Below are 22593 nucleotides of genomic sequence, written 5' to 3' on the forward strand. Positions count from 1 at the left end.
TTTGCTGGGGGCGGGTTTGGTCTGAATGCAGCTGACATGTCAGACTCACCACTGGCTGCTGGAGAGGTAGCGATAGTGGCTCCCCTGCACCCGGGCCACCTCAGATGCTGGTACTTACTTAACCAAGGGATTCGGCCAGGAAGGGCATCCTCCCCTGCCCCTCCCGCCTGGCACTGCCCCCTGCCAGTGCTGCAGCGTGCCATCCGCAAGGCAGGCCTGCCAGCGCTGCTTCCCAGGCCAGCAGGGCCCTAAAGCTTGGCAGAAACTTCAAGCCAGAAAGAAACCACGCCAGGCAAAGGCTTCCACTGCATCCTCCCAGGCATGTGGAGGATAAACACGGAGCTTCCCCTGGCATCTTACCACATGTGCTCCCAGTCCAACTAGGGGGAAACTCAACCCTGGCCCACCTGTTCATGGAGAAAATGGACCTGGCTTCTGGAAGTGTCCCAGGGCCTCGACAGGCTCCTGTGCAAGACTTAGGCCAAGAACAGGGAAGAGCAGGACACGGTGGGTGGGAAGAAGCCACGGCCACTCAGCACATCTCTGGAGGGAGAGCAAACAGACCCTGGAAGAAAATTTGGCAGCTTGAACCTTTATTTTTAGTATTTTTTTAAAAAGCATAATTAGAAACTTTCAATACAGAAATACTCCTAGCAAACCATTTAAAAGTGGTGTTTGTTTGACAGGAATTTCACATCAGGTCCACTAGGACGTCGGTCCAGCCCTGAGTCCCCACCCCCACCCCATAACCCCCATTCATGCGTGTAACAGTGGGACAGGTACACTGTCATGACCAAAATCACCCCAATACCTGGGGCTGATGTCCAGCTGCCAGAAGCCATGGGGGCTTCTAGCCTGGGCTGGAAGCTCCCAGGAACCCCCCCCCTTATTGCTTGAATTTGCAAGCACACCCTCGCTGGCCTTGCCTGATCGCTCAGAGGCCAGCATGTCCCCCACCCACCGGCACAGGAGCCCCAAGCACCGGGCATCCTCAGGGCCCATGGCCAACCAGGACAGTCCCAAGGACGGAGACCCCGCTTCTGCTCCTGCCGCCCCCGCCCCCGACCAGATGAGGCTGCCTGCTGGTCAGCCCTGCAGCCCCCTCCACAGCACCCTCCTTCCCAGGCCCATGGAGCTCCCCCACCCCATCCCGTGGCTCCAAAGTGAAGGCCTGTCCCAGAATCACTGGCTTTTGGCAGTTTGGGCAAGTGGAGAGTCGGTGAGAAGAAACCCCCAGTTTTTATTGATTAAAAACCCATCCACAGTGCTAACATGGAAACTGCAGTGTGATCTGTGATGTGATTGTCCAATCAGGGCTCTCCCTGGAAATCGCCTAGGAAAGGAAATCTAAGGAAACACATCCTGGTGTTGAACTCGGGTTCTTCCCAGGTCACTTGATCCCTGTAGTGGGAGGGGAATGAGGTGTCTGGGCTGGGGGTGGGGGAGCAGTCATCAAGTGCAGATGACCCTGGTTTTTCTCCAGGGCACTGGGGCGTGTCAAAACTGGCCGCCCCAGCCATTCCTTGCCACCCGCCAGGAAATCCTCTTGCTACCTTTGTCCTGACAAAGGTTAGGACAGTGACCAGGGCCTGTCCATGGTCCCCACCCAGAGGCCCCAGGCATGCACTCCCCAGTGCCTGAGGCTGCAGCGTAGACTCCTGACCTCCAGTGGGAGGCAACTCGGACAAGGGTGGGAGGCCTTCTCCGCTCCCACCAAGAAAGCCCAAGAGTCCAGCCCCACAATGGCAGGAAGCCATTCATTTTTTTCTAAAAACAGTGGACACAAAGTGGGGTGGCCTCAACTTTTGCTGCTGTGCCAATCAAACCTCAGGGAAAGAAAATAATTGTGAGGAATTTAATTCACTTGATTTGGCTTCATTTTCTTGATCTGTTAAAATAATGCTCCCATAGCCCCCCTGCCAGCCCCATCTCTGCACGAACCTACCCCGACCTTTCTGTTGGAACTGAAACCTGTTGGTGTAAATGAGAAGCCATGGCTCCCCTGGGTTTGGAGCTCAGAGGCATCTAGAAGGCAGGACAAGAAATCTGTTGGCCAAAGGGCAAGACCTGCCACCTCTGTGGAACTGCAGGGCCTGCCTCGAGACCAGGTTCCCCAGCTCCCAGAATGGCTGTGGGGACAGGAGAACGGGGAAGGAAGGGAGCTGGCACAGGCCCCGGAGAAGGGGCAAGACCCTGTGCAGCGGGGACAGAGGCTGACAACCTGTCGGAGAGAATGAGCAACGCGGAGCCCACTCCACTGGCACGGGCTGGCCGCAGACGCAGCTAGAACGTGCCGCTGTCTCCTCAGGACGCTGCTTGCAGTAAGATGGGCTGGGGAGGGGCGCGGGGAGGGTCCGTTGCAGCAGGCTGGCATCAAGAAGGCAAAAGCCAGAGCAGGACGTGGTGTGTGGCCGGGTAGAGCAATATACACTATGTACAGACTCTGCGAATCAGTCCGCTCGGCGGGCAGCGTCTTCGCCAGGTCCAGGCGCCTTGGCCGGGGAGGAGGGGGCACCAGTAGGGAAGGGCGGGCTGGTCCAACACCTTCTTGGCACTCGAGGAGGGCGGGGGAGGAAGTGCCGATGGCACCTCCCGATACAAAAACATGGAGAGAATTCTTTAAATAACGGCACGAAACTGAGACTGTCCCCCGAGGAACCTCCGCGGGCCTCGGGCTGGGGGAGGGACCGCAGTGCAGTCTCTGCAGTGGACTGGGCGCCATTAGCAGCAGCGTTTCTTTCGTTTACTGTTCTTCGTGAGCTTCACCACATCGTTCTGTTGTTGCTGCTGCTGTTTTGCCAGGTTGTCTTTCTTTGCTCGGAGGACCAGCTCCGTGATGCAGTTGAACATCTGTGGAGAGGAAAGAGGAAGGGCCCGCCTCAGACCTGGCCAGGAGGCCCCTGCGGGCCTGCACGGCTGCCTCCCCGCCTTCCGGGGCCCAGCTCTTTCTACCTGTGCATTTTTGGTATGTATGTTTTCAAAGCCTATTCTAGAAGGAGGTGGTGAATTATTTTATTTAAAGGTCAAAAAGGAACAACATTGCTAAAACCCCACCTCTACAAAAAACACAAAAATTAGCCGGGAGTGGTGGTGCACACCTGTAGTCCCAGCTACTTGAGAAGCTAAGGTGGGAGGATCACTTGAGCCCAGGAGATCGAGACTACAGTGGGCTGTGAACACACCACTGCACTCCAGCCTGGATGACAGAGTTAGACCCTGACTCAACAAATAAATAAGTTTGAAAAAAGGAACACCATCAGAGGCCCATGAGCTGTGTGGACTTGGGGAAGTCAATCTCACAGGGGTTTTCCAGTCCTTCTTTTAGAGAGACCAACCCCTTTCCTTTAGCTGGAATCTTTTTTTTTTTTTTTGTGAGATGGAGTCTCGCTCTGTCGCCCAGGCTGGAGTGCAGTGGTGTGATCTCAGCTCACTGCAAGCTCCGCCTCCCTGGTTCACACCATTCTCCTGCCTCAGCCTCCCGAGTAGCTGGGACTACAGGCGCCCGCCACCACGCCCGGCTAATTTTTTTGTATTTTTAGTAGAGACGGGGTTCCACCATGTTAGCCAGGATGGTCTCGATCTCCTGACCTCGTGATCCGCCTGCCTCAGCCTCCCAAAGTGCTGGGATTACAGGCGTAAGCCACCGCGCCCGGCCCAGCTGGAATCTTATGACATGACAGATGAAAGTGCCCCTGCTGTTCACGGACATAGGTGACCCGGGGTCTGCCTGCTCCACACCACCTCATGGCATGTGGGGCCCAGAGAGGTGAAGTCACCGCCCAAGGTCATACCAGCCTTGCCCACAGGCCCAGGTGGATGCGCCAGCATCAGGACACCAGCCTGACTTACAAAGGAGCCTGTGCTGCCCGCCGCTGTGTGGCCCCTGTGCCCTGAAGCAGTGGGATCCTCGACTTCCACAGGCCTCTGGGCTCCACACACCACAAGGCGGCCAATGAGGCAGAGGACTGGAGTGGAAACTGTGCTTGGCTTTGGTGTGGGACAGAGGTTTACTCAGTCTCTTACTAGCCGGGTGGTGGTCCTTGAGTTACTTCAACACTTGGAGGCTCAGTTTCCCTATTTGAAATGTGGGAATAATTGTACCTACCTCAGAGGACTGTTGAACTATGAACTAAGATCGTTAAAGGGCCTGGCACATAGTAGGCACTCAATAAATGGCAGTTACTATGACATTTTCTGTCGGTCATTTAGATGCCTCAAGCAGGCCAGCAGCAGGGAGAAGGCGACCACGGGTGTGTGGCAGAGCCAGTGGCCCAGGGCCTCACCTCTTCCACGTTGACATTCTCCTTGGCGCTGGTCTCGAACAACTGGATGCCCATCTGCCCGGCGAATTTGTAGGCATCTTCCGTCTCCACCACCTTCCGCTCAGGGTCGTCATTCTTATTACCCACTTCAAATGAAGGCAGAGTCAGCGCAGCCCTGAGGGGCGCAGCCGGCTGCCTCTCTCCCACCCAACCCCGACCCGGCCCTGAGTGCAGCCTCACCTAATATTCGGCACACATCATCACAGTTCTGGTTGATTTCGTGAAGCCACCGCTTGACGTTGACAAAGGACTCGGCACTGGTGACGTCGTAAACCACAATGACCCCGTGGGTCCCCCGATAATACCTGCAGGGCCAGAGTGTGCGGCAGCATGTCAACCCCGACAGGAGTCACCCCCTTGCCGGGACCCACCTGCCCACGTCAGGACAGTGACCCGGAAAAGGTGAGGGTGGCCCTGGAACCTGGGCTCTCACTCAGCCTCGGCAGACGCCCCCGAGCCACAACAGGCCAGCAGGAGAGGCTACTGCGGCAGCCCTGGCTCCCCCTGCCCGCCCGGGGCACCAACAGGGCAGGAGGGCCAGCCCCTGGGCAGCAGAGCAGGTCTGAGGAGTCACCTCCTGCTGTTCAGAGTCTGCTGCAGGCTTGAAACATCTTTGAAGTTCTTGCTTTATTTTGGGAAATCAGGCAGTTTTTGTATTTGACATCATGTTATCACTATCTTTGAACGTTCAAAAAAATATTTGCTCCTCAAACCTATTTTAGAGAACCTTTCCAAGAAGCCACACCATCATGACGCCCTGGCAAAGTCTGTGCCCCTCCCCTGGGGCAGGTAGGCACCTCCCTTCCTGCTACTCTTGGCTCATGTGTGCAGGTGGCAGGAAAAGCATGGAAGCCACACAAGCATCCAGGGATGGCTGGGGAGAGGGCACCCAACAAAGCCATCACCCCAAACATGCAGAGCCCAGGGCCAGCCAGGAAGACCGGAAGGAAGGGGAGGCCCAACTCTCCTCTCCAGACCCCATGTCCCCATTCATCCCAGTGGCACAGGACGACATCAATCCCTGGAGGAGGAGGGGGACCACAGCCTCCGCTTCCCCGAGAGCTGTCGAAGAGCCGGAGGCCAGGCAGCAGCCCCACCCTACACTGTGCAATCAGCCAGAGCTGTCCCTCTGTCCCCTCTCCCCAAAGCCGCAGGGACCTCCACCCCAGGGCTCCTCAGGACAGTACACACACAAACCATGAGTGGACAGGCCGCTTCCTCCCAGCTTTCTGGCTGCCACCTGCCCCAGCCCTAATTACCTCCACCCCCGTGAGGTTCATGGGGACAGCCCAAGCCCCAGTTCAGGAACAGCCCAAGTCAGCGCAGGCTGAGCAAGAATGGGGCAGCCAGGCTGACTTGTGGCTGCGGCTCCATTCCTGTCCACCTGCCCATCAGCTCTCTGGCCAATGCTTCACATCTGAGGCCCGATCTAAGGACAAAGACCAACCCTGGCTCCATCTCTGAAAGGCTGGCCCTTGGGAGGGTGCCTGCATTCACCCTGCCACACCTTGCAGCTTCAACAGTTACAGCACACAGGTGGCTAGTCCTTAACTGGGGTGGTCATGAGGAAGAAAGGAGCTAAGCATTACCCCAAGGCGGGGGAGCAGTAAACAGTCGGTATCCGTTCTTCAGCATCATCAATGTGCCTTCAAGGACAATCTGTGGTCCCAGACAGAGGTGGTGGAAGGAAACCAACAGGCAGCTTAGGGGCAGCCCTGAGCATCTTCCCTGATGCTGCAGAGCCAGAGGAGCTCCTGCCCAGCCCTGGGACAAAGCCCAACCTGCCCCTGCCACTGCTCCTGCCCCATCCTTGCTACATCCGCAACACGACCGCTGGGATTTCTTCCCAGGGCTTCATTCTGCCCACAGCTTTGCTTCCAGGGCAGCATCGCTCCTTGGCTTCGGGGTAGCTGTGACGATCAAGCTGTCTTGGCACTGGGCCCAAGAACTAGCTCTGGCCTTGGCAGCTGCTGCTGAGAGCACCGGGTCAGCACACGGCGCGGCGTGTCAGACGCCTTCCAGAGCGAGGGCGTGCCGGAGCCACAGGAACAGGCGACTGTCCCCTGCCAGCAGAGGAAGCCCAAGGAGTGGATGGCTCTGCAGACTCTCCTTTGCTGAAGATGATCAGAGATGCCAAGAAACGCCTGCAGCCGTGGCCCCGGCGCACAGCCCCCGTGGCTCCCTGGGCGCCTCCACCTCATCCGGGGCCCAGGAAAGGGGCTTTATCTGAGAGCAGAGAATTTGTCTGGGGATGAAGTCAGGGGCTCAGAGCTCTGGCTAGGAGGAACCGGAGCACCGACGCTTCCCATGGCCACCAGGAATCACCTTCACTCGCAGGGACTCTGCTCTAGGCCAGGCACAGAGCTGGGGGCTTGGTATCTATTACCTTATTAATGTCTGCAGCCACCTGATCCAGCAGACCTCAGGATGGCCATGTGACCAGCAAGGATGTGAGGCTGAGTGCAGCGGCCAGCTGGAAGTCCTGGCGCCCAGGGCTGACTCCCAGGCCCAACGCCAGGGCCTTGCCTTCCTTGTCACTTCTCCCCTCACCTCCATCCCACCCGCACCTCTCAGGGCCGGCAAACCTCAGCTTCTGAGAGCAAGAACCCGAGAGGGGGTGACCACAAGGCTTTTTCTCGCCAGGCTAACAGGATGCGGTTTCAGTTTCTCTCTGAACGCCCTGCATCGGAAAAAAGTCACGCTACTGCATCCTGACTGCCCTATTCCTGAAAACTCCTCACCTCCCCAAAACTCCTTCCTTCTTTGCCAGTGACCATCAAAGGGTGTTGAGACTTCCAGTGGCCCCTTAGGGCGCCCTGCTGGGCCTCCTGCCTCATGAGGGCCAGAGCGGGACTCTAAGATGGAGCCATCTGTCTGCTTCCCCAGACAGGTGGGACGGCAGCAGGGGCCCAGCCGCTGCCCACAGGCCGCCCCTTCCCAAGCCCCTGGGGAAAAACCCATGTTGCTCCCAGGAAGCCAAGTGACTCCTCCCCGCCTCCCCACGGAATGGAGGAACGAGTTCACCCTCTTCCCGCTCTGCCCAGCCCAGAAAGCAGCTGACTGCATGGTGGCAGGGAGGGGCTGTGGCTCCTCCTGCTGAAAGAGCCTCGGACCCCCCAGGCCCCACTGCCCTGCCCAGGAATTCATTCCTCATGGCCACGGGCCTCTGAACCTCTGCCACCCTGAACCTCTGCCTGGTTTTAAGGCACAGGACGGGGCAGGAAGGCAGGGGCGCCACCTGCCCAGTCGATGCAGGGCCTCGGCAGACTCAGGGCCAACCCTGAGTGCCCCCAACCTCTGCCCCACTGAGTTACGAGGCTTCATCCTCCCTGGGCCTCTTTTCCTGTCCATAAAATGGAGATAGTTACAGGTCTCTCTACCGGGATTAACCAAAATCAAGCAGCTGAAATCCTAGCGACAGGACCAACCCAGAGCAAGGATTCATGAGGTCAGCGCCCAGACCAGCCAACGGCATGAGGGCTTGCCTCGCCTGGGCCTGCAGCCCCAGGCTGCCCAAAGCACTGATGCCAGCCCTGCCCCAGTGTCCTCCGCAGGTTCTCACTGGCAGCTGCCAAGAAATGCAGGCCACAGAGCCCTCGCTCACAGGGCTCATCAACGGTCACCACACAGCACCACACTCGGGCGACCCCGGGACTGGGAGCTCCCAGGGATTCCGGGCATCACGGGCCACAGCACAAATGTGCTCAGCATAGGGTGAACCCAGTGACAAGCCCTCCGCCTTGGCTCCAGCCCCAGGAGCTGCTCGCCCAGCACACCTGTCCCTCTCCAGCAGCCCTGCTCTCCCCCATACTCCCAGCCACCCGTGGGGGCGCTGCACCCCACACTTCCCACCCTCGGGAGATGCTGAGGGGCCCGGGGTGGGCGGCAGCCAGCCTGGGGAGTGCCCGGCTTTCATGCTGTGGGAAGGAAGGGGGCCGCTGGCTGGGACTTCCTCATTCGCCTTCCTGAGGTCACTTCCAGAGGAGCTGCTCGAGAGAGCCAAAGAGGTGCCCGTGGAGCCAGACAGCCGCCCCTCACTCTGCACAGGCCACTGTGTGGAGCACAGGCTCGGCCGCTGGGAGGGACCCTCCAGGGCGCCCTCTGTCAAATGGGATGACAGCAGCACCAAGCACACGGAGCTGCCAGACACCACACCCCGGCACGCACGTTGACGCCTGCAGCAGAGCACCCGGCACCCTCCACATGGAAGCCAATCCCAGAGGCAGGCCCTCCAGGAAACGAGCACAGAGAGCTTCGGCAACTTGCCTAAGGACACACAGCCCAACAGCTCCAAATCAGCCCCTTCAGACCCTGCTCTTCCCTAAAACCTGCTCCATTAACAACCCAATAACCAGGAGCCGCTCCAAAGGACACTGCCCATCTGCGCAGGAGCCCAGCTTCCCCCCGGCCTGCAGCTCAGCCACAAAGGTGGGCAACCGGTGGGCGGCCGGATTTCCCAGGAACAGCTTTAAGGGTAGGGAAGGGCCTGCTGACATGCACCGTGTTCGTCTCTAGACAGCGTCACTTCCAAGGCATCAGTGCAGGTGACGAGAGCCTGCACAGGCCAACTCCAGCTGCCATAACTGACACCTACCAAGAGGAATTGTCAGTGACTAAGTCCTGGGTGGGCAAGGCACTTCGCAACCCCCTAGCGAGGCAAATGCTATTCTGCTCTCTCTGTAAGGTGACGGCGCAGTGGGCCGGAGGGTCGGCTGACTCTCCAAGGAGACAGAACATGGCCACTGTCCGGCCAGACTCCAGCCAGGGTGCTCAGCGACTCCCCCACAGCACTCCCCTCACATCTTCAGGACCGGGAAGGGTGCAGCCAAACGCCACCTACTACAGCCAACAACAGGCTCACTTCCCGACAGCCTCAGGGACCCACCAGTGACATTTCCACCATGACCAGGCACCAGTCGCTCAACTGTGTCCACAGGTCAGTGGCGCGGGTTGGGTGGGAGTGGGCGGGTGGACTCACGTGGAGGTGATGGTGCGGAAGCGCTCCTGCCCCGCTGTGTCCCAGATCTGCAGCTTCACCTTCTCCCCGTTGATCTCCACGGTCCGGATCTTGAAATCCACTCCGATCGTGGTGATGTAGCTGCCTGCACACACAGGGCAGTTAATGAGGCCCAGCGCGGTATCCTCCCAGGCCCCGAGCCCCACACTGCACACAACACACCCCCAGGCTCCCCCACCCTCCCGACTCATTACATGTGCCTGGTACATTCTAGGTCCCAGGGACACAGCCCTGAACATCCTTGTTCACAAGGCCCCTCCACACACAAGTGAAGGAGGGAGACAGGATGCAAGCAAACAAACAAAGAGGACAATTTCTGAGAGTGAAAAGTGACACATAGGAAATAACACGGGATGGGACTGGCGGGAGTGGGACAGGCTCCTTTAGAGTGGCTAGGTGGGGACACACCACCTATGTCTGAGAATGGTAGACCTACGGGCACTCTGGGTTTTTCTTTTCTATTCAATTCAAAAAAAATTTAGGGCCCTCAAAATTCACTTCCAAACACACAAATAGGTCATGAGCTGCAGTCTGAAAGCCACTGCTCCAGGCAGGCGAGACAGCAGCAAAAACAGCCGTGAGTGGGGGCGGTCACGTGAGGTCAAGCCCGCCGCCCAAGGCAGGCAGAACGTGGCGAGGCCAGATCTTGGACCTGTGTGCCACTTCCAAGAACGTGGACTTTCTCTCGTGTGTGCTGGGGAGGCACCAAAGGGTTTTAATCAGGGGCATGAGCTGCTGCATTTTAAATAGCTCTCTTGCAGCATCTGTGGGAAAAATGGATTTTTTTTGGTGGGGGGGGACAGCGTCTCATTCTGTTGCCCAGGCTGGAGTGAAGTGGGATTGCACCCTTGACCTTCCCCCAGGGTCTGATAATCCTCCCACCTCAGCCTCCTGAGTAGCTGGGACTACAGGCACACGCCACCACGCCCGGCTAATTTTTGTGTTTTTAGTAGAGACGGGGTTTCACCATGTTGCCCAGGCTGGTCTCGAACTCCTGACCTCAAGTGATCTGCCTGCCTCAGCCTCCCAAAGTGCTGGGATTACAGCCACAAGCCACCGTGCCCAGCCTGAAAGATGGATTTGAGGAGAATTTCTAGCCGGTGTAATTGCCCAGTCCAGCTTTCCAAAGCCTGACACTGGGAAGAGCACAGCTTCTCACTCCATTTGGGGCTTATGCTATAACAGTGCAGGAGACACCACACACACACACAATTATGTGAAATGTGGCAAGGGCGTAGGAAAGGTCAAATTCCAAGGTGGGGTGGGGAACAAGGCAGGCTTCAGGGAGGACGTCACATCTGGGCCTAGCTTGAAAGAACAGGTAAGATTTCAAAGGTTGAGATTAGGTAGGGGAACGACATCCCACTCAAAAGCAAATAGCTGAGGATGACACGCAACCAGAACACATTCAGAAAAGCGGCCAGCACCCGGGCTCTTCCAGCCAGGGGAACGCCAAGGAGTGCGGCCCACTGCCTAGCACAGTTAGGCTCCCCAGAAACAGCTGGTGGCTAACGAATCAAGCAAGCCAAAGAACAAAAGAATGACCAGGGGGTAGGAGGAAGCCAGAAAGGCGAACTGAAAACAGACTACAAGCGCAGTGGTTCTCAGCCGGGATGACTGTCCCTCCAAAGGACACTCAGCAATGTCTGGAGGCATTTTTGGTTGTCACAGCAGGGGGAGGGGAAGTGTTGCTGGCATTTAGTGGGTGGAGGCCAGGGATGCTGCTCAACATCCTTCAACACGCAGGATAGCCCCACAACAAAAATCACAGGGCCCAGACCCGGCGCGCTGGCTCACGCCTGTAATCCCAGCACTCTGGGAGGCCGAGGTGGGCAGATCACGAGGTCAGGAGATCAAGACCATCCTGGCTCACATGGTAAAACCCCGTCTCTACTAAAAATACAAAAAATTAGCCAGGCGTGGTGGCGGGTACCTGTGGTCCCAGCTACTTGGGAGGCAGAAGAATGGCGTGAACCCGGGAGGCGGAGCTTGCAGTGAGCCAAGATCACACCACCGCACTCCAGCCTGGGCGACAGAGTGAGACTCCGTCTCAAAAAAAAAAAAAAAAAAAAAAATCACAGGGCCCAAAGGGTCAACAGTGTCCAAGTGAAGAAATCTTACTGTAAACTCTGTGCAGGTGAGAGGGGCCACTGAGGTTTTTAAACAGAGAAAAGACCCTGCCAGACACACACATGAGCAGTTCAGGGTGGGTAGGGGTTGCCGTAATGCTTCCAGGTAGAACCAACAGTAAACTGAGATGCTGGTCGTAGAAATGGAAAGGTGGGAAGAGATTGCAACAACAAGCCCTCCAAGCACTGAACACAGATTGGGATGCGGAGGGAGGAGGCCATTAAGGAGGAAGAGGAACATTTTTTAGCATAATTAGAGGCTGTTAATCAGCTATCATTCTTAAACAGAAGGTTAACAGCCAGTCGCAACAAATAGCTGGTATTTATTGAGCAATTACTTAGTCCCAGGCACTGCAACCTGCACTATCTCAGGTCATCCTATAACAACCCCATGGGGAAAGGACCATTATGATTTCTACTTTACACATGAACTGAGGCTTCTATTTTACAAATGATCTGGCTAAGGTCACACAGAGAAGCCATCTCATTCTAACACCATACCACTAGCGAAATTGCAGGGACAGTGTCAAGGAAACAAAGGGGGCAAAACCCACTTCTCCACCAAGAGACATCAGCTATGGAATCACTTTCTTTTTCTTTTTTTTTTTTGAGACGGAGTCTCACTCTGTCGCCAGGCTGGAGTGCTGTGACAAGATCTCGGCTCACTGCAACCAACTCCCTGGTTCAAGCGATTCTCCTGCCTCAGCCTCCTGAGTAGCCGGGATTACAGGCACGCACCGCCACACCCAACTCATTTTTTTTTTTTATTTTTAGTAGAGACAGAGTTTCACCATATTGGCCAGGATGGTCTCAATCTCCTGACCTCATGATCCACGCGCCTCGGCCTCCCAAAGTGCTGGGATTACAGGCGTGAGCCACCGCGCCCGGCCAACGGAATCACTTTCTAAAGGCAGCCCAGCCATGTCAGAGGGAATTCTCCACAAGATAATCAGAGATGTCAACCCCACCCAAAGCATCTGTAATGAACCTGATTTTTTTTTTTGTTTTTTGAGATGGAGTCTCGCTCTGTCGCTCAGGCTGGAGTGCAGTGGTGCCATCTCAGCTCACTGCAACCTCCCTCTCCCGGATTCAAGCAACTCTCCTGCCTCAGCCTCCCGAGTCACTAGGATTATAGGTGTGCACCACCACGCCCAGCTAATTTTTGTATTTGTAGTAGAGATGGGGTTTCACCATGTTGGTCAGGCTGGTCTCAAACTCCTGACCTCATGATCCACCCACCTCGGCCTCCCAAAGTGCTGGGATTACAGGCGTGAGCCACCGCACCCGGCTGAACCTGATGTATTTAACAAACAAAAATGTGTTCCATCTTACCAGTGATTAGGGAAATACAAATGTAAACAAGTTAGCCCTTTTTGCCTATCAGCTCAACAAGAATGAAGACAGCTACTAAGATCCAGCACTGACCAGGGTTGACAAGGGGCACTTTCCACCCTTCAGTGGGACTGGATTAAATGACTCCAGCTTCTCTGAAAAGCAGGTTGGCAGTACCTATGAAAATTCTCAGTGCATACACCCTGTAAGCCAGTAACCCCACTTCTACAGAAACACGTGCACAAGAATAAGTATCAGCTGGGCGCAGTGGCTCACGCCTGTAATCCCAGCACTTTGGAAGGCCAAGGTGGGTGGATCACCTGAGGTCAGAAGTTCTAGACCAGCCTGACCAACATGGTGAAACCCCATCTCTATTAAAAATATAAAAATTAGTCGGGCGTGGTGGCAGGTGCCTGTAGTCCCAACTACTTGGGAGGTTGAGACAGGAGAATTGCTTGAACCCAGGAGGCAGAGGTTGCAGTGAGCCGAAATCGCGCCACTGCACTCCAGCCTGGGTGACAGAGCAAGACTCCATCTCAAAAAAAAAAAAAAAAAAAAAAGAATAAATATCGCCTATATCCCAAGTAGCTAAGCATCACTGAAAACACAACCAGAAGTCAGGCACGAAGTAACAGCAGTGTCAGTGCACCATGTGGTGCCTTCAAGCACAGAAAGCCCACCGCACTCAGATGAACCACAAAGGCCTGCATGTGGAGCGCAGAAAGAAATCAGAAAGACACACGCTGACCACAGGCTGCCAGGGAGGCATAGGGGGCAGGAGCAGGGACTGTGTCCCGGGTGGCACCATAGACGCTGTTATGGGAACCTTCCTGTTTGGACCATGGGTGGGAAAATGATGGGCCAGCCAAAGGGTTTTGGTGAGCAGGTGCATTAGACAGACCACAGAGGCTTCTGACAGAAGCGCCACAAGGTCCTAAGCCCCACTCCATCTTCTTCCCTCCTCTGGCAACCAGAATGAGACAGTTCCCAACATTAGGCAGAGGCAACTGTGTTCGGTGCCAGGGAGGGGATGTCAACAAACAAACAAAAACGACACCCCAGCAGCACTGCAGGGGAGGACTCACCTGAGAAAGTGTTGTCTGCAAAACGCAACAGTAAACTGCTCTTGCCCACACCTGCAAGAGAGAAAGCACTGCGATGAGGGGGGCAGGTGGGTCCCCTCCCCGCAGCCCCAGCCCTTCTTCCGGGAGAGGATGCCTCAGTCCCAACTCTTAAGAAGCTCGGTGGGACCCAGCTCACTTCTCAATGCTCTTTCCACCTCCCTGAGCGGCCATACACCAAGAACATCTCTTCCACTCGATCCCTGACCTTTTCCTTCGTCCTTGTGTAAGACAAGCTGCTCCCAAATCCCCTGGGGGAGAGATGAGAAAGGGACTGGTGCCCAGGCCCTGGGCTGAGGGCTGGCCCAAAGGGAGATGCCAGACGACAAAGCAGAATGAAGGTCAACCACACGAAACGGCCCCCAAGTGCGTCTACAACATGGTCCCTAGAAAAGTGCACAGCACGTTATAGCACATCAGTTAGGGAGCCGCCCAAAATGAAGAGCTGTAGAGCGGGAAAGGACCCTTGAGATCATCAGGGCTATTTTGCAGGTGAGGAAACCAAGGCCCACATAGCTAGAACTCAATGGCTACCATCTTTCTGGCTGATGTCCCCGCCAGGTGGGCTGGTGGAGTGGAGGGTCTGCCTTATACCCATCAGGGCAACAGCCCACATGTGCTCAGACCATGCACCAGCCACAGCAGCTCCTGGCTGCTTAGAGCACAAACAGGTACACATCTGGCCTTCCCCACTTTTTTTGTAAAGAAATGGGGTTTCAGGCTGGGCGCGGTGGCTCACGCCTGTAATCCCAGCACTTTGGGAGGCCGAGGCAGGCGGATCACCTGAGGTCGGGAGTTCAAGACCAGCCTGACCAATATGGAGAAACCCCATCTCTACTAAAAATACAAAATTAGCCGGGCGTGGTGGCACATGCCTGTAATCCCAGCTACTCGGGAGACTGAGGCAGGAGAATCACTTGAACCCGGGAGGCGGAGGTTGCAGTGAGCTGAGATCGTGCCATTGCACTCCAGCCTGGGCAACAGAGCGAAACTCTGTCTCAAAAAAAAAAAAAAAAAAAAAATGGGGTTTCATTCAGTCACTCAGGCTGGAGTACAATGGTGCAATCATGTCTCACCACAGCCTCCAACTCCTAGGCTCAAGTGATCCTCTGGCCTCAGCCTCCCAAGTAGCTGGGACCACATGTGCATACCATCATGCCCAGCTAATTTTTTTATTTTTAGTAGGGACAGAGTCTTGCTACGTTGCCCAGGCTTTTTTTTTTTAATCTTTCATAGAGACGAGGTCTTGCTATGTTGCCCAAGTTGGTCTCAAACTTCTGGCCTCAAGCAACCCTCCCGCCTGGGCCTCCCAAAGCGCTGGGATTACAGGCATGAGCCACTGCGCCTGGACCTCTCCCCTTGACTTCAACTCACAGTGCTTTCAGCCTGCCAAGTGCACCTGTTCCATGTCCTCCTATCCTGTCCCCAATCTCCAACACCCCTGAGGCCAGCCAAGTTAATTGACCACAAAGAATTCACATGCATCGGGCTGTGTATGTGGTGAGCCCTTGGATGCCTCTTTGATTATAGTTCTGGCCACATCTCTTGAGATGAGGAAGCTCAGGCCCAGAGTGGCCGGCCTAAGTGCCTCTGCCAGCAGCAGTAAAGCTGAGATCTGCATCCAGGCCGGACTCCTCCAGAGTGCTAACACTCCTCCCAATACACATTGCTGGGAGTCTTGCATCTGGTTCAGGAAGTTTGGAAAAAATGACCTGTGGGGTCTCCAACATCTCACTCCTGTTAGATTTTTAATGAAAATGCCACGAAAGCTATGAAACCTCCTGAAACAAAGTGCAGATTTGAGCCTAGGTGTCTGCTCATGGCAGAAGCCCACAGCATTTTTTTTTTTTTTTTTTGAGAGATAGGGCCTTACTCTGTCTCTCAGGCTGGAGTGCAGTGGTGCGATCATAACTCACTCTAACCTTGAAATCCCCAAGTACTACAGGTGTTCGCCACCACACCCAGCAAACTTTTTAAAAATTTTTTGTAGAGATGGCCTCTCACTATATTGCCCAGGCTGGTCTCAAACTCCTGGCCTCAAGCAATCTGCCCGCTTCTGCCTCCCAAGGTGCTGGGCTAACAGGCCTGAGCCACTGCATTCGGCTCCACAACTTTTATTAGATTCTCAAGAAGGGCACTGCCTCCACCTGCACTCTACCAAGTAACCAAAGCGGAAAACCACTGTCGCAGTTGTATTTCCCTAAGCCTAACCCCAGCATCCTCTCTGGGCAATCCTCTAAAGATCTCTTCTGGGAGCTTCTCCTGGTGAGTGAGCTGCCCCGGGATGCCCAGAAGAACTTGTTTCACTGAGTAAGCCTGGGTCCTACTTTCCTAAAGACAGGCCAGGGTGAGGCTCTCCTGAGCAGGCAGACACTGCTCAGCCCGGGCCTGCAGGGCTCATGCTCAGGGCCACTTCCTCCTTGCTCCGCCGTGAGGCTTCCTGCTGAGCTCAAGGAGAGCCCGAGTCCCGGGTTGGGTCCTTCACGGCGCTGTGCCCAACACCAGCACCCCACTGGCCTCGCCGCCTCCTCTGCTTCCTCCTGGAGCCTTCTGGGTCCAGCTTACTCAGCTAAAAGCTTGAGTCTGGGAGTTCCTCTAGGACAGAGCCCTCGCCTCACCCGCCCTGTGCATTCACAGTGCTGTAAGCCAGGCCCAGCACTTAGTAGGTGCCAACCAAACACTGCTTAATGAATTTCTGCCTAAACGAACGCCCGCCACACTGACAGCTCTGCTATCCAGTGCTCCCACTGCAGCACAGCAGGCGCCTAAGCAGGGGTTTCCAAACTTCTGCAGGGCAGCAAAATCCTTTTCTTCATCCAAGCTTTACCCAAATCCCATGTGTAAAACAGCTCTCTCTGCAATGACACAGCAGTAACCCCTCCAGCTTGGCCTCTCCAGGTCCCCATACTGTCCCCAGGTGTCTCGGCAGAGCAGTTAAAAGCCACTAGGCTGGCCAGGCGCAGTGGCTCACACCCGTAATCGCAGCACTTTGGGAGGCCGAGGTGGGCAGATCACAAGGTCAAGAGATCAAGACCATCCTGGCCAACATGATGAACACCCCATCTCTTAGTAAAAATACAAAAATTAGCCGGGCGTGGTGGTGCGTGCCTGTAATCCCAGCTACTCGGGAGGCTGAGGCAGGAGAATCGCCTGAACCCAGGAGGCGGAGGTTGCAGCGAACTGAGATCGTGCCACTGCACTCCAGCCTGGGCGACAGAGCGAGACTCCATCTCAAAAAAAAAGAAAGCCACTAGGCTGCAGAAAGACCACAACCATCACCACATTATCTGCTGCTTTGGACCTGACACCAACCTCTGACACTGCTCTCCCTTTGAGAGGAAGAGAAACCCACCCCAAGAAACACTACCTCCTAAATATCCCTGGAAGAGGCTTCCTCGGAAACACAAGCTGCAGCCATTACCCCACACCATCAGTGTCAGGGCAGGAGCAGAGGGCACCCACCAACCTTCACCACAGCCACCCCCGAGGCTGCCCAAGGGCACATAAGCGTGACCCCAACCAGTCCAGCCTGTCATTCTCTCTTTTTTTTTTTTTTTAAATGGAGTATCACTCTGTCGCCCAGGCTGGAGTACGATGGCACGATCTTGGCTGCAACCTCCACCTCCCGGATTCAAGCGATTCTCTTGCCTCAGCCTCCGGAGTAGCTAGGATTACAGGCGCCCGCCATCACGCACAGCTAATTTTTTGTATTGTTAGTAGGGACAGGGTTTCACCACGTTGGCCAAGCTGGTCTTGAGCTCCTGACCTCAAGTGATCCACCTGCCTCGGCCTCCCAAAGTGCTGGGATTATAGGAGTGAGCTACTGCTCCCGGCCTTTTACCCCTGGCTGCTGTATCCGGTCCTCACCACGCAAGCCACACACATGTCTTCCCTTCCCCCTGCTCCTGCCTGGGCTATGGCCCCCTCACTCCTCTGCTTCAGTTCCACCTCTTGAAGAGCCCTGACCTTTCAGTGAACTGCTCTCGATTTTTTTTTTTTTTTTTTGAAACAGGATCTTGCTCTGTTGCTCAGGCTAAAGTGCAGCAGCGTGATCATAGCTCATTGCAGTCTCAACCTCCCAGACTCAAGAGATCCACCCACCTCAGCCTCCCAAGTAGCTGAAACCACAGGCGTGCACCACCATGCCCTGCTAATTTTCTTATTTTTTGTTGAGACAGGGCCTCCCTATGTTGCCCAGGCTGGTCTCAAACTCTTGGGCTCAAGCGATCCTCCACCTCGGCCTCCCAAAGTGCTGGGATTACAGGTGTGAGCTACTGTGCCTGGAACTTTTTTTTTTTTGAGACAGTGTCTCATTCTGTCACCCAGGCTGGAGTGCAGTTGTGTGATCCTAACTCCCTGTAACTTTGAACTCCTGGGTTAAAACAATCTTCCTGTCTCAGCCTCCCACATAGCTGGGACTATAGATGTGCACCACCACACCCAACTGATTTTTTTTTTTTTTTTTTTTTTTGAGATGAAGTCTCGCTCTTGTCCCCCAGGCTGGAGTACAGTGGCACGATCTTGGCTCACTGCAACATCCACCTCCTGGGTTCAAGTGATTCTCCTGCCTCAGCCTCCCAAGTAGCTGGGATTACAGGTGCGTACCACCACACTCAACTAATTTTTTGTGTTTTAAGTAGAGACAGGGTTTCACCATGTTGGCCAGGCTGGTCTCGAATTCCTGACCTCAGGTGATCTGCCCACCTCGGCCTCCCAAAGTGCTGGGATTACAGGCGTGAGCCACTGTGCCTGGCCTTTTTTTTTTTTTTTTTTTAAGAGATGGGGTCTCACTATCACTATGTTGCTCTCACTATGGTCTCGAGTTCAAGTGTTCCTCCCGCCTCATCCTCCCAAAGCACTAGGACAAACTACTGCCCCCAGCCATGTTCTCAATTTTAAACCTGCCTCAGCCACCACCTCACTGTATAACCTCACACAAGTCACGCCCCCTCTCTGAGCCTCAATTTACTCATCTGTCAAGTGAAGGGCTAACTCCATCTCCAAATGAGGATGGCTGGCCTGAGGGATGCAGACGACATGCTGTTACAAATCAAAGCCAGTGTCAGAGAGTATAAGGGAAAGTATAGAAAATACAGAACTGGCCGGGCGTGGTGGCTCACGCCTGTAATCCCAGCACTTTGGGAGGCCGAGGCAGGCGGATCACGAGGTCAGGAGATAGAGACCATACTGGCTAAAATGGTGAAACCCTGTCTCTACTAAAAATACAAAAGATTAGCCGGGCATGGTGGTGGGCGCCTGTAGTCCCACCTACTCGGGAGGCTGAGGCAGGAGAATGGCATGAACCGGGGAGGTGGAGCCGGCAGTGAGCCGAGATCGCGCCACTGCACTCCAGCCTGGGCGACAGAGCGAGACTCCGTCTCAAAAAAAAAAAGAAAAAAAAAAAAAGGAAAGAAAATATAGAACCTCCGGCATAACGAAGGGATGCAGAGATTGAGGGAATCCATTGCAGAAGCATCCACAATGTGCAGAGTGGGCAGAACTCTAGATTTATGAAGAAAGAAACCAGCATTCATGGAGGGCCTATTGTTTGCCAGCCCTGACATGAGCTGCTCGCACACGTATTAGCACTGAGGTGCAGTAGCTCCCAGCTTTGCCCCTGCTGAGCTGTGTGATTTGGGGCAAGTAAGTCACCTCCTCTGAGCCTCAGTTTCCTTTTTTTAAGACGGAGTTTCATTCTTGTCACCCAGGCTGGAGTGCAATAGTGCGATCTTGGTTCACTGCAACTTCCACCTACCAGGTTCAGGCGATTCTCCTGCCTCAGTCTCCCAAGTAGCTGGGATTACAGGCACATTCCACCATGCCCGGCTACTTTTGTATTTTTAGTAGAGACGAGGTTTCATCATGTTGCCCAAGTTGGTCTCAAACTCCTGTCTTCAGGTGATCTGCCCGCCTCGGCCTCCCAAAGTGATGGGATTACAGGCGTGAGCCACCGCGCCCGGCCTTAAGCCTTAGTTTCCTTATTTGACAAATCACACAGGCTGCGGGTGAGAATAAGCGTCTGTGAAATCGTTCGATATATCTTAAGGAGGCATTCACACAAGGAGCCCAGTTCAGGGGAGTGTGTAATGTCAGTCTCTGGGCTCAGCTGCCAAAGCTTAGTCTGGATTTCCATGGCTACCATCTCCCAGCTTTGAGGATCTCAATGTCGGGAGAAATCAAAGAGCACAGCATCTATCTCCTCTGCACAACCTACGCCTACATGGCTGACCTAGGAGCTAGACCACATAAATCTCGACCCAATGAGTCTTCTCCCACACCTGACTTCGGAGAGAAAAATCAATTCATCACACAAAATGTACTGTGAGAAAGCGGGCCAAACCCATCCCCTGGGCTTTACAGAGGAGAAAAGCCAACAAGCTGCATCTTCCTACTGAGTTTAGGCTTTTCACTGTTGGATATCAACGCAGAGGTCCAGATGTCTTGCAGAGGGATAAAGGCTCCTGACCACGGCGGGCTGTCACTCCAAAAAGAGAGAAATGGCCCCAGTGCCAGTCCCTCAGAACCCAGGCCAGGGCTGCAAGGAAATCATGTAAAGGAAGAAGCCTCAAGACCCTGAAGAATACCAAAGGCCATCTCCAAGAGAACACTCCAGAGCTTGCCTGGTTTCCCTTCATTCAAACCATAAACAGTCAGTCCTCCACCTTTCTACCTCCTTCCCCAACCTCAGTTACTCTTCCATCTCCCTGGTTAGCCCCCAGCTTTCCCCCTTACCTCTCCCCTCCTCCAGCAACCACGGAAACCTCAGCCATCCTTCACCTGATCCAAACCACCAACCACATCTCCATCCAGCTTTACAAGGGAGGCCAAAACCACCCACTTCCCTGACCTAGCTCTGACATCGCTACCCAACACTCCTACATCCCAAGTCATACCGCTCACTTGATTTGATCCCCTTTCCTTAACAGTCCATGGGCTCTACCACCAGCCTGGCCTCTGCCTCCAATCATAAGACATCCCTCCCCACACTCAGCTCAGGTCTGGTCTACAAAATGAGCATGCTCCCAATACTCTTTCATGAACATACAACCCCAGCACCTCAGTTTCGCTCCCATAAACCTTCTGGGGCCTGCCTTCCTGACCTCTTGGTCACTCCATAAACCTGCTCACCTGCCACACTCCAAACAGCTCTAAAACCCTCCACCTTTTCCCAGAAACCAGTCTACCTTTTCGAAGGACACTTAATATTCATTAATTCCTTCTGCAAATATGTCTTAAGCATGTACTGGGTGCCAGGCACTGTTCTAGGCACTGGAGCTAGAGCAGTGATCAGAGCTAGGAGCCCTCAAGCAGTGTGTGTGTGTGGCCAAAGCACTTTTATAATTTTGGCTGTCCCATCCCCAGGACCCCTCTGTATATAGTAGCGTAACAGCAAACAGTGACAACTCACTATGTGCCAGGAGCTGTGAGCAACACTGCAGAATCTCACTTAATACTCACATCAACCCCATAAGGCAGATCCAACTATCATTCCATCTTACAGATGAGGAAACTGAACCACGCAGAGATATAATAATTCAGCAGGAATATGCCAGACCCTGTGCAAAGCCCTTTATCCGACTTACCTCATTTAAACCTCACGGCAATCCCATGAGGCAGGTTCTGAGAACGTCCTCATTTTAGATGAGAAGAAACTGACGCTTATAAAGGATACTGATGATAATGACAATAGTGAACATTTACTTCGAGCTTACTTTACCGGGTAGGGCGCTACGCACTTTTCCTACTTTATCCCATCGAATCCTCACACCACCCAGCAAGGCACATCCCCACTTCTCAGATGAGGGAACTGAGGCTCAGGACGGCGAAGCAACTTGCCCAAGGTCAGCGCGAGGCAGGTGGTAGTCCTGAGACTCGAACCCACGTCTCTCCAACTCCAGAGATCGCGCGACTTGACCAAGGTCACACGTGAGGCAGGAACAGGCGCGATGACTGGACCCGGCGCGCTTGGCCCCTCCGCCCCGCGCCCCAACCTCCCCTCGGCGCGGTCCGGAGCCCCTCGGCGCACCCCTGGGGCCCAGACCGCCGGGCTGCCCCGCCCGCCAGCCCCGCACGGGCCGGCACCTCCCCGCCCGCCCGCCGCCCCGAGGCCCCCGCGGGCCGCGCCCGGCAGGGCCCGCGCCGCCTCCGGCCGCTGCGGCCCTCACCGCTGTCGCCGATGATGAGCAGCTTGAAGAGGTGGTCGTAGTCCCGGGCCATGGCGGGCGGGGGCGGTGCGCGCGGGCGGGCGGGGTCGGTACTGGCCTCGCGATCCGCAGCTCCCTCCGGGCTGCTCCGGCAGCGGCGGATCCACTTCCCGAACAAACAGCCGGAACTGACAGAAACACCTCCCTCCGCTCCCCCTCCTCCTCCTCAGCAGCCGCCGCCGCTACCACCGCCTCCCTCCTTCCCGCCCCGCCCCACCACTGCGCAGGCGCAGCGTCTGGCACCGCCTTGCGCAGCCGCAGCCTGAGCCGGCCGCGCCCGGGCCGCGCACGCGCCCGGCGCACGCGCCCTGACGGAGTCCCGGCAAGCGCGGGCCCGTCTTCCTCGCTTCTCCTCGGGGAGCGTCGCCGCCGCTACCCTGGGCGCTGAGAGCTTGCGGAGCCGAGCCGCTGTCGAGTCCCAGCGGAAAGAAGCCCAAGGTGCCGGAGAAGCCCGGTCGTGGACGTTGT

The 22593-nt window shown here is 55.4% G+C and overlaps 1 protein-coding gene across 3 annotated transcripts; it reads right to left on the reverse strand.

Annotated features, from left to right (window-relative positions):
- Window positions 1-576: 576 nt before the first annotated feature.
- RAB35 (RAB35, member RAS oncogene family) lies at window positions 577-22349 on the reverse strand. Of its 3 annotated transcripts, XM_031016614.3 has the most exons (6): window positions 22087-22349; window positions 13886-13936; window positions 9301-9424; window positions 4503-4627; window positions 4284-4408; window positions 577-2850 (listed from the first exon to the last, which is right to left on the reverse strand). In XM_031016614.3, the coding sequence occupies exons 1-6, from the start codon at window positions 22136-22138 to the stop codon at window positions 2722-2724; spliced, it is 606 nt and encodes a 201-aa protein (XP_030872474.1). In that variant the 5' UTR covers window positions 22139-22349; the 3' UTR covers window positions 577-2721. The 3 variants fall into 3 exon arrangements, with proteins under 3 accessions (XP_030872474.1, XP_055214165.1, XP_030872475.1); XM_031016615.3 differs by lacking the exon at window positions 4284-4408 and having other exon boundaries at window positions 2744-2850; window positions 22087-22342; XM_055358190.2 differs by lacking the exons at window positions 4503-4627; window positions 9301-9424; window positions 13886-13936; window positions 22087-22349 and having other exon boundaries at window positions 4284-4407.
- Between the last annotated feature and the right edge of the window lie 244 nt (window positions 22350-22593).

This window comes from Gorilla gorilla, chromosome 10, assembly GCF_029281585.2.
Source record: "Gorilla gorilla gorilla isolate KB3781 chromosome 10, NHGRI_mGorGor1-v2.1_pri, whole genome shotgun sequence".
NCBI classification, from domain to species: domain Eukaryota; kingdom Metazoa; phylum Chordata; class Mammalia; order Primates; family Hominidae; genus Gorilla; species Gorilla gorilla.

Coding starts and splice junctions, on each gene's coding strand:
- RAB35 (XM_055358190.2), bottom strand. CDS start 2,722: ATGGCGCCCAGTCCACTGCAGAGACTGCACTGCGGTCCCTCCCCCAGC.